A 12046-nucleotide genomic window follows, 5' to 3' on the forward strand; every position below is an offset into this window, starting at 1 on the left:
ACTTGTGCTGACAGATCTGCTGGAATCCAACTTACAACAGAACTGTGGAACCCTGACAACAGAACTTATGACATATTGGGTACATTAAGAACAGTTTAGTTTTTAGTTTAGTTTAGAGATACTGCACGGGAGCAGGTCCTTTGGCCCACCGGGTCCGTGCCGACCAGCGATCCCCGCACTGTAACACTATCCTACACCCACTAGGGGCAATTTTTACATTTATACCAAGCCCATTATCCTACAAACCTGTACGTCTTTGGAATGTGGGAGGAAACCAAACCACTCGGAGAAAACCCACGCAGGTCACGGGGAGAAAGTACAAACTCCGTACAGACAGCACCCGTAATCGGGATCGAACCCGGGTCGGCGCTGCATTCGCTGTAAGGCAGCAACTCTACTGCTGCACCACCGTGAGCTGGGGAAGATTCCAGAACTATAGATTGGTTCACAATACAAGATTAGTTGCTATTAGTCTAATAAGGAATTTGGGCACCCATAGAATGGTGAGAATGTGCAACTTGCTGCCACATGACTGGTTGAGGTAATGAGCATAGATGAAGTTAAGGACTAGGTACATAAGTACTTGAGGAGCACGGGGGGGGAGGGGACATTCCACCCATGGAATCCATGCCGGCCCCTAGCAGAGCAAATTCCCCATAAGTCTCATTTCCTCCTCTTCCATAGTCCTGCAACTTATTCTCTCTCACTTTCCACTTAAGTCCCCTTTGATTCTTTGTACCACTTTCCTAAGGAGTGAGTTGCAGTAGCCTGTTAACTTAATGGGAATTGCCAATGTAGGAGAAAACCAGAGCACCTTCAAAAATCCAAGGAAGATGTGCATACTCCAAATAGCACACTAGGTCAGGACCAAATCTGTGTCCATGGAACAGTGAATCAGCAGGGGTAGCTCTTGGTAGGATGTGTTGACAAGATTAGTTGAAAGAAAGGGACGAAATAAAGACTTACATTATGTATCAGCTGTCACATTCTTATCAAGATGTCCAATGTCTTTACACCCAAGGAAGCATGATGTAATGTAGGAAGTGAAGAGGTCAATTTGTGCATAACAAACTCTCATTAAAGGCGCTGTAATAATGTCCAGATAATCTGTTCTAAAAATATTTGTTGAGTAAATAATACCCAGGACAAGGGGGAAATCTCTCCCTAATCGTATTTGAAATAGTGTTATGTTCCTCCAAAAGAGTTGACAACGCTTGGTTAAATGCCTTATCTGAAACATAGCACGTCCAACAGCGCAGTGTTTCTCAGTTCAACGGTGAAGTTAGAGTCAAGAGCAGGTAGAGGGTAAGATGTGCATAAATATGGTGGCGTTGTTGCACCGAATGGTCTCTTTGTTGTCCATTTTAGTTGAACAGGACCCTTATATTGTTAATTTAAACATGTAGCGTTTGAAAGTATTTGAAAAGACTACAAAATGCTTGGAGTGTTAAATGGGATAAGTGCCGCGCATTTTGCTACTGGAAGCATCCAACTGTGCCAATATAGAACTCTGTGGCATGCAGTTCAGAATTGCATCCCTGCTGTTTTTGTTTAGTCACAGTTTACTGCATTAACTAACATCACTCTTGTGTGCTGCAGTACTGAGCAATGATGCAAATATTGATTCTCAGACTCTTGGACACACTAACATTTTTTTTCTAATTACAGCTGCAGAAGTGTCCAAACCAATTGATCCTTTCCACGATGAATTTGTCTCCGATATATTAATTAGAAATATTCAAATGATTTTATTTCTGTTCAGATGCAAAACTTCTAATGTGTGCAGTATGATTTGCAGCAAACACTTCAGAAGCCTGCGAGTGCACATTAATGACAAAATGAGGCTCAGCCTTCCCACTTTCACAGGCGTAAATTATCAATAAAATCTGGTGCAGATATCACAGCGTGATTCTTAGCCGGCACCAGAAACAGTGGCAACATCAGTGAAACACGATGGCTTATTTTAGAATGCAAAGCATTTGCTAATTTCCAACAGATGTAATTTTTATTATTATTTAAAAAGTGCAAACTTTCAGGCATTTAGTTTGGAATATGTGATTTTTTAAATTTTCTGCTACCTTAAAAGTACAAGCACGGTTTGCAGTTTATGCTTATGTCAAATAGTATTTTCCCTTCTGTTTTGCTGTGCAATTAACATGACATGGAGACAATATGATGCAGAAAATGGTATCTGCATATAAGATAAAAGAGGCTGTATATATTTGAAGAGGGTTATAATGATCAACATCTCTTACCCAAAAGAAATATGTTGGAGATATCTACACCCATTTGCATATACGTTCTTGGATATATTAAAATACCTGAAAAGGCAAGGGTTACATTTTTCTCTTTGGCACTAGGACAATACTTGGCAATGGATTGCATGAGTTAAGGGCCTGTCCCACTATCCGAGGTAATTCAAGAGTTCTCCCGAGTTCTCCCCTGATTCGAGCTCATGTAATATACGTGTCGGGTACGTAGGGGGCTCGTACGAGTAAAAAGTAACAATTTTTTTCATCACGAGTATTTTTTTTACTCATGGACATTTTTCAGTGTTGAAAAAACGTCACGAGTTTACCAGATTTCCCGAATACCTACCGTTACTCGTACAAGCCGCTACGTGACATCCACGAGCTCCTACATACCCGCTATGTACATTACACAAGCTCGAATCAGGGGAGAACTCGGGAGAACTCTTGAATTACCTTGTACAGTGGGACCGGCCCTTTAGTTGAGGAGGGATGAGGGGGTGGTGTGTACATTCAACATGCAGCTAGGTGGAAGTCCTAGCTATTTACCATTTATTTGTGTGAATGCTCAGAAATCTATGAGCAACACGTTTGTACCAATGTGCCATATTAACTAGTGTGTAGTTTTTTTTTTCTCTGTCCTTTCACAGATACAAGTTATGTTTGTTCCCTTTCAATCGGCTGGCATTGAGACCTTGCACTGCAATCTTGCCTAGTTTTGATCTTTTGCACTCATTTCATTTATTGTTGCATTTGTCATTACTGATTACTCTGGGCTTCATGTGAACAAGGAATTTCATTGCACACTGGTGTATATCATAACAAACTAATCTGCATCTCAATCAGTCTGCTAACACTGTACCAGAATTGAGTGAATTCAGGTAGACAGTCACTATTCCATTCCCTTATTCACCGCACCACTTTATTCACAGTCTCTCTCAGAGAGATGACATACGTATCAATCTGTCCAGACTGATGTCAGGTTTTTAGGAGCTAGGTTTTTACCGAGGCCGGTTGGTGTTTCTTTGACAATTCAAATTATCAGTTTAAGATCAATTTTACGCCTGTTGTGGTAGAATTTGGATTCAGCTCTCTGGATGCTTAGGTCTCCGAACCACTGGTCTGGTAAATTAACCGCTGTTCCATTGCCCTACAGTTTTAGGCCAATTTAACAGAAGCATGTTCCCGATCAAGTTTATTAAATACTGAACTGAAATTTATTGGGATAAAAATCTGTAATAAGCTTTACACATTCCACTAGAAAAAAATCATGTCTTGGTCCTATAACAAATTGTAAATAGAATTCTGCTTATAGAATATCACACCAAGGCCTAATTTGAATCTGCTTTTCAAATATTTTATTTTACATTCTTAAAACATTAAAAAAAAAAAGTAAATGGCAACACAAGGAACTGCAGATGCTGGATTGAACAAAACACAAAATGCTGGAGTAACTTATTGGGTCAAGCAGCATCTATGAAGGGAATGGATGGGCGATGTTTTAGTTGGGACGTTCTGACTTTCTATCCATTCCCTCTACAGATGCTACCTGATCCACTGAGTCACTCCAGCACTCTGTGTTTTGTTGAAAAAAGTAGATGGTATTGTTGGCAACAATAATGGTGGACTCCTATAGGAACTCAAGACCCTATAACCTGTTCTTTTAACATGGCTATTAACAAATTTAAAATGGAACACTTGTTGAAAACATTTAAATGTTACCAAATCATATCCTTCTTGCAATAATTTCCTGTTATGAAATTATAGTTTAGATATTCCGACTTTTATTCCCTCAAATTGGTTCCAAACTCCCTCCTTCCCAAACTCTTGCTTTGACACAAACAGTTCCTTGGCTGACAAGACACTCAGGTGACCTGGAGCAAGACTTTGAATCAACAGCCAAGCAAAAATGCTGTGGGTTTACTTTTGTTTGATATCTCCACTGGCCATCATAGGTGAAAATGGGACTGTCTATAACTGAGAACTCAGTTCATGCAGGCCAAAATGCTGCTTGTCAAAGCACTAACACAACGCATCACCCAAGGCACACTCTTTTCATTTAATTACTGCTGAAATTCCCTGCCTCAGTCCGTGTAACATCAATTTTAACTGTGATGAACATTCTGAGATCATCGTTAACATTTGCCCTTTGGATTTAAGCATGTTTGCATTTAAACATGTTACACCAAGGCAAATTCCTTGTATGTGAATACTTGGCCAATAAACTTACTTACTTAGTTTTATTTCTTAATACTCTCAACCGGTTGCATCAGCATTCCTGCATAGATATAATGCGATAAACGTCTTTGAAAATTCTCCGATTTTTAAAAATCACTTTTGGGATTAAATTAAAGATTTTAAAACATGTTGTAATTTGGTTCCAACAAGTGTATGTTTGTTCGGCGGAGTCTGAGGTGAGATGCGCCGGCACCAAGAGCGAGCGAACGCGAGGACAGATGGACGAAAGCAACGGTCATAGAGCGGATTCGGTGACATTTTGGGTCTGACAGTCAAGGGAAAGGGAAACGGGAGATATAGGCATAATCTTCCATTCATTTGTCCTTGGTACCGTCTCTATCTCTTGTTCATCTTTCCCCTGACTCAGTCTGAAGACGGGTCTTGACCCGAAATTTCATCTATTCCGCTCTATGATTTTTGCTTTCGTCCGTCTGTCCAGCCGTTCGCTCGCCCTTGGATTAAGTAGCGCAGGATAAAGCTGCGAAATCAAGCACAGGATGTGTTTGCGAGAGAGAGAGAGAGAGAGATCCCGACACTTGTACATCTCGGTTTATTCCCCCTTCACAGGAATGTTGCATTTATTTTGTAGGTCAAACACAGTTTTCTAAAAATAAAGTGTCTGAAGAAGGGTCTCGGCCCGAAACGCCACCCATTCCTTCTCTCCAGATATGCTGCCTGTCACGCTGAGTAACTCCAGCATTATATTAAAAACAAACCCTGGTCCCGCAATGTTTTAAAACACGCAACAAAAGATTACATTTTTTGCAGCATTCGGGCCCCCCCGCCACCCGTCCGGGGAAATTAAAGTGTTTATGTTTTTGTAGTAAAGGAGGGAGGAGGGTGAAATCGCTCAGTAACGGGTCATGGCTGCTATCGAAAAAGTCGACCCGAAATATCACCTATTCCTTCTCTCCAGAGATGCTGCCTGATCTGCTGAGTTACTCCAGCCTTGGTTTAAACCAGCATCTCAAGTTCCTCCCTGTACAAGGTATGTGCCGTTTTAACTGAACGCATAACTGAAGTCGGGTTGGGTCAAGGATAGGGCTGGGGTTACTGAAATGGCGGAAGTTACGCTCAATTGCGTATTACATGTCAGTCTATTAGATTTTGCAGGAGTGGTCTATCTTGCTCCGCTATAGGATCTTTGCTTACAATTGCACTTGCTAGGGCTGGCAGGACTGGGTGTCCTGGGATAACAACACTGTAATCTGGGATGGCTACAGTCCTATTGTGAAGTCATAGCTTCAAAGGGAAGAAATCTTTCTCAAATTGCTATTTTTTTAAAGTTGAAAATGTGAAATAACTTGTAAAATATAACATCTATCTGAACAAAACTTTATACACTACACAACAGAATAAGGTGGTTCAAAAATTGTGGCGCTATCGTGTACCGTTTTGGTGTAGTCAGATCATGATGAGCATGTAAACAAACAGGCAAACTCACACGCAAGATGAAAGTTTTAGTAATATATAGATAGATATATAACAAATCACATTTTTTAGGCTGCTGGTTCTATGTAGATGTTTTTAAAGTTTACATCTTCATGTGAAAGTGGTACCCACCATACGAAAAATTACCCCATCTGTTGTCTTATAGCTTCAGATTGAGATAAATAATTGCCAGTAACTTGTTCCACTGAAAAATAAATTGCAAAGTCACTGCACAAAGATATAAATTACTTTTCCATTCTTTTAGTTTATCCATGCTGATGCTTTTGAAATTATCAGAGTAAGTCAAAGGGTTGTGTTCCAAACAAGAGAAACATAAGAACTGTTCTAGATAATTTATCCCCTTGAACCTGCTCGGTTGTTTTTGTGATGTTATGGCTTGTCTAAGTATCCCTAAAGGATTCTGTTTAAAAAAACTATTTGTATCAAATTTTAATTTAATTTAAATTAATTATTAACTCAACTTTTATCTGTTTGCAGAATTGGGTCAAACTTTTATCATTCTTTGAATATTGTTCACACTATCATTGCTCTAAATGCGTCTCTAATTGTCGTTAGATTCCCTAAGCAGCAGGAAATCTGTTTCCCTATATATCCAGGCAATTCCACATAGTAACTTTGATTAAGTGATTTCAGATGGTCTCACTTTGACAGGGACAAAGGAAGAAAAAACGATGCAAATTATATCTAGAAAGTCAAGTAACAATTTTCTAGTTGGTTAATCATCATTCTAGGGCTAATCATCAGTAACCTGAAACCTAATTGTGGTTCTTTCTCAACTGATGTTGTCTAGTTTACTGAAAATTTCCAGCATTTTCTATCTTTACATGATTTGATTTTAACAACGTTAAGCTTGAATGGACTGCATTATTTTGAAATTAAAGGGTATATATGTTTACTCAAGCATTGAAAATAAAATCACATCAATATACTAGCATGGCTGGACATTTACTCCTTGTTATATCTTAAGAAACTTTAGCAATTTTTGAAGAAAACATTTCAGTGCAAAATCCTTCCTAGATGTAGAAGATTAAAAACTGATGACAAGTTAGTCGATACTGAGTGGCCTGCAAATGAAACACCTTCATTGGGAATAACCGGAAAGGTTTTACACTCATTTAAAAAAGGGCAGAAGCTCCTCGAGAATTAAATGGTTTTTAGAGTAACCTCCTTGACACATTCGACAGCCGTTTCATCAGAGAGTTCTGTTGTATCAGCAATATAGGCTATTATTTTGCAGGCAGATAGCACTAATGTGTGCAGTTAATTTGGACATGCCATAACTTCCTCTGCTTGAGAATACACCTTTTGCCAGCCAGTTGTGAGACAATTGTAAGGATCAATTTGGTGTTAAAGGTGTTATAATAGTGTTTAAAAAATAATAAGGTCCTTTTATTTTCTTGCCTGACTTTTGTTTCTTGAGCATCTTAAACCCTCCAAAAATATTTTTTAAATATTTATTTCAGGTGCCAAAAGGCCATGTTTGGTTAGAAGGTGACAACTTGCTGAATTCCACAGATTCGAGGAATTATGGACCTGTTCCTTATGCACTGATTCGGGGACGAGTATGCTTAAAGGTAAACTTGTTATGTGAAGACATTTTGCTTGCATTAGAATAGCTCTTTCCAATTATAATCTCCATATTTTTCATTGGTGAATCGCATAGAGTTGTAATCTTACACTGGTTATACTGAAGTAGTAAAGCTAAACTGATGAATAATAACATTGTGAGTCATTACACTAATATGGATCTGTATTTTCTAGATTTGGCCTCCACGTGATTTTGGGTACCTGCAAGAAAGTCCAAATCATACTTCCTCCCGATGATGGAAGTGTGCAGCAACAGATTGATTCTTAGTCATACTGACTTTTTAATTTTAATCCAACTCAAGACCAGAAGGTGTTTTGCAATGAGAGACTTTACAAGTACTTTGTGGATAAATAAAGTTATTTTTTTCAAACAAGGTACAATATTCTGTAATGTTTCCAATAATAATTTACAGAAGGGATGTTGAGGTCTTTGTGGTCATGAATTCGGGAAATGCAAATCTGAAGAAAGATGAAGTCACACAGCCAGGTTGTCAAATCTAGTAGTAAGATGAACATGATTGAGATAATCTCAGCCAGTCAGTAGGAATGCTAAATAATGCTATCACAAGTAGTATTGATGCTCAGAGTGTAGGCAAGGGTGGTGAATGCCCATAGTTTCTGTATGCCTCTTATCTCATAATTTGTAAGGCAACAATGAAAAGTTCAGTTGAGGAACAAGTTATATCATCAAGGTGTTTAGTTGCCATCTGCACTCGATATGATTTGGAACAATTAAATTCTTACATGCTGGAGCTTTACAAGCAAAAACACGTAACTGCAATAAATATATATTATCAGCAGGACAGGCAGCATCTCTGGAGAGAAGGAATGGGTGACGTTTCGGGTTGAGGCCCTTCTTCAGACCCGAAATGTCACCCATTCCTTCTCTCCAGAAATGCCGACTGTCCCGCTGAGTTACTCCAGCATTTTGTGTCTACCTTCGATTTAAACCAGCATCTGCAGCTTTTTCCTACACAATAGATATTATCAGTTATTCTAGGTAAACCAGCCTATGATAGTGCAAAAAAACAAAGTACATACAGCACCATAATGGTACAAAGTAGAGTAGTTACACCAATTCATGAGAAGAAGCTGTTCTTGAACCTGGAGGTAATGATTCTCTTCCGTACCACCTTCCTGATGATAGTAGCAAGAAGAGAACATGGTCTGGGTGGTGTGAGTCTGATAATATTAGCTTCTTGAAGCAGCACTTCCTTTTGATAGTGGTAAGGTTCACCATCTTCTGCAGTTCAAGATTTTTTTGTACTTGAGCATTTGAATTACCAGCCTGATCCATACCAGATCAGTGTAAGGGCAGTGGAAGGGGCTCCAGTGAACCTGTTTTTTTTTTTAATGAAAGTTTGAAAGATTCATGGTCATGAATTTTGAAAACACCTTATTTTCTGAATTTGTTTATTAAACCGAACTCAAATTCACAGCAGTAGTGGAATTTGAATTTATATTCTTTGAATAATTAATTAGTCCACGTGTGGGACCTCTGGTTCAATTACATTTAAACCATTGCATTCACTTTAAAAATGCCACTGCTATTCAAGGCATCAAAGCAGAGATCAACAAAATAATGGTTTACGTTTAAATTGATCATTCTCTTATTTTGATGCTCGGCAAAGCATTTTCTTCTTTTATTCCAATTCTGCCATGTTGAATATACAGGTACCTTAATCTAAAGTGAATTCAACACCATACTGATAACTTGCAAGTGGAAGATTCACTTTTCCACGCTGAACTTTACAGGATTGGCTGAAACCCGTGCAGGTATCAGATAAAGTATCATACAGAGGTTAGTGCTGAGTTGAATGGGCTACCTCAAGCCATTTCTAACTTAGTGGATCTCCTAATTATCAGCTTTGGTCCTGGGTTAACTTCATTTACTTGGTAGAGAGAGAAATCTGTTGCCAGATGAAGTAATATTATGGTATGAATGCCAAATTAGGTTCTCATAATCGTTTCTTGCAAATGTTGTAGATTGAAGCTCCAAATAGAAATAGCAGCTCACAGTCCTTAAAAGAACTTGTTCTGGAATGCTTCAGGTCACTCATGCAGTACTGCACTGTACCATAGCTGCTCAGTTGAAGCTGATGGATAAATGTTCAAAAGAAACAGCTTAGGAATTATCATATAGGGCTAGATAAGATGTTGAATGGCTAATGCTATTTATACTACTTTACTTTTGATAATGGAGTGGAGTCAGAGTAACTATTTCATTTTGTATTCATATATTTTATCAAAACATATTGTTTTACCATAATAAAATATTTCAACAATCTATCCACTCAGATGAATTGTCAAACATGGCCTCACTCAACTATGGTGAATTTTACATTGATTACGTTAAGGAGGGTAAATCAAGTGATGCTACAACTTCTTTACGTGGGTGTAGTGTGAGCTAGAGTTAGAGTTAGTTCTTGGTCGTGGCAGAAGGGGAAGCAAGGAAATGCAATGAGGAGAAAAGTAGTAGTAAGTACTATTGTCTTGCACAGAACAGCTCGAAAACAGATCTGATTTTCAGTTTGTGATTTATGTATAGTCCTGAAATGAGGGTCATAAATGTTCTAATCTACCTAACAGGTAGATCGACAGTGATTAGGACAGTCTTGAACATCTGAGAACCTCCAAACCAGGAAGCTCCATTGTGAATTAAGGCTATAGTAACAAAATGCGGATCTTTTAAAAAGAATGATGCTTTTAACATCCAACAAATAAAAAAAACAAATAGTATCACTTATCCTTCAATCAATAGCAATGTATACATTTATTCAGTATTAAATTATTGACTTTGGAGTTGGTTGGTTGGAGGATGAAGGGTACAGGCAGGAGTACTCCTCCTGTCTCCAAGAACTTCCAGCTCTTTTTGTCCCTCGCTCCACCTCTTTTCCAAGGAGAGTCTATGTGCACATTCACTGTGTGTTCTTCAGAAAGTAAAAATATTGAACAAAAAAAAAGGGCTGCTGCAATTAATTCAGTGTTTGGCAGGAAAGCTCTCATAACCTTCCATGGAACAAGCACGGACGGATATACATCATTCTAACTTCATAAGCTGCCATTGTATTGAATCTTGCAATCTAGTTTTGATTTGACTGAATGAACCATGTAAAATGTAATTCAGCTGGGCAGCTTGGTAGTTCATTTAATCACAGTTTGCTTTGCTAGTGTCCATTCTTTTCCATAGCTGCTGAAAATTCTATGGCCATTTATCTTCCGCATAAATAGTTTAAAAAAAGAAAAGCACCAGTGAAAAGAGATTTCAAATTCTGTTCAAGATCTCTATGCTTAGAGAACAAGTGTTGCAACAGACGAGAAACATATTTTCTTCTGCCTCTTCTACAGGAAGAATGTAATCACCACCGCATCGGCAACTGTAGGTGTAGCTTTGGTCAGCTTGAAAAGACAAAAATAAGTAATAAGCATTTTTGGAAGTGCATTTGCAATACCTTTTTTTGAAAAATATATATATATATAATAGCCACTTGTACTTCTTTACAAACTAAAATGTTCCAAAGTCCTTCACTGAAAAAACTAAATAAATTAAATAAAACTTTAAGGCAAATGCCCAAAAGCGTAGTCAAAGAAGCAGGTTTTAAAAGGATCATTTTGAAGGAAGGAAAGGAGCATAACAGAAAATAGATGTAGAGTCACAGAAGTTTAGGAAACATGTGTGTTGGAGCAGAGGGTTCGGCAGATGAAAGCATGGCCAATAGTGGAGTGATTAAATTAAGGATCAAAAGATCAATATTTATAATATCTCAAAAGTTATAGATGTGAAAGAAAGGCAGCATATTAGATAACATAGCTGAATTATATGGTTATAATAAAGATGTGTATCTCATTAATTAAATTGAACTGCAGTATATTGTTTTCACCACACAATCTTCATTAAGACTTCTGTCTAAACTAAATATTCACAGCCTTGGTGTGCTTTTTACCAACAATAATCTCTCAATCTGCACAATTGTGTACTTTGACTGCTGCTAAAATGCTTGGCCCTGCTTCTAGAACTTCTCTATCGACTCCTCTCATTTTAACAAGTTAAAGGTGTAGCCATGGGCACTTGCATTGGCCCAAGCTGACCCTGCCCTTTTGTTGGTTACTTCGAAGAGTCCATGTTCCAAACATTCACTGGCATTATCCCCCCAACTCCTTCTCCGTGACATAAATGTAATCAAATTTACTACCAATTTCCACCCTGTCCACAAATTCACAGACTATCTCTAACGCCTCTCTTCCCTTACTCGACCTCTCTTCATCACAGGGGACAGACTATGGTCTAACGTCTACGATAAACACACTGACTCGCAGTTATCAGGACTACACCTCTTCCTAACCTGCCTCTTGCAATGACACCATCACTTCCCAGGCTTTGTCCCGCCCCACCATTTTTCCCATTTTTCCACCTCCCCTCCCACAAAAATCGGTCTGAAGAAGCGGCTGACCCAAATCACCTATCCATGTCCTCCAGAAACGCTGCCTAATCTGATTTACCCCAGCATTTGTTTTTTTTC

The 12046-nt window shown here is 38.5% G+C and overlaps 1 protein-coding gene across 2 annotated transcripts in view; it reads left to right on the top strand.

Annotated features, from left to right (window-relative positions):
- The window catches only part of immp1l (inner mitochondrial membrane peptidase subunit 1), a 65859-nt gene extending 57957 nt beyond the window's left edge, over positions 1-7902 (top strand). For both annotated transcript variants that reach the window (XM_055649263.1, XM_055649264.1), the window contains exons 5-6: positions 7403-7513; positions 7701-7902. In XM_055649263.1, coding sequence (XP_055505238.1) covers positions 7403-7513; positions 7701-7763 — 174 coding nt within the window. In that variant the 3' untranslated portion in view covers positions 7764-7902. The remainder of the gene's footprint in view (positions 1-7402; positions 7514-7700) is intronic.
- Positions 7903-12046: the final 4144 nt, after the last annotated feature.

The sequence above is a fragment of the Leucoraja erinacea genome, chromosome 18, assembly GCF_028641065.1.
Source record: "Leucoraja erinacea ecotype New England chromosome 18, Leri_hhj_1, whole genome shotgun sequence".
Classification (NCBI taxonomy): Eukaryota; Metazoa; Chordata; class Chondrichthyes; order Rajiformes; family Rajidae; genus Leucoraja; species Leucoraja erinaceus.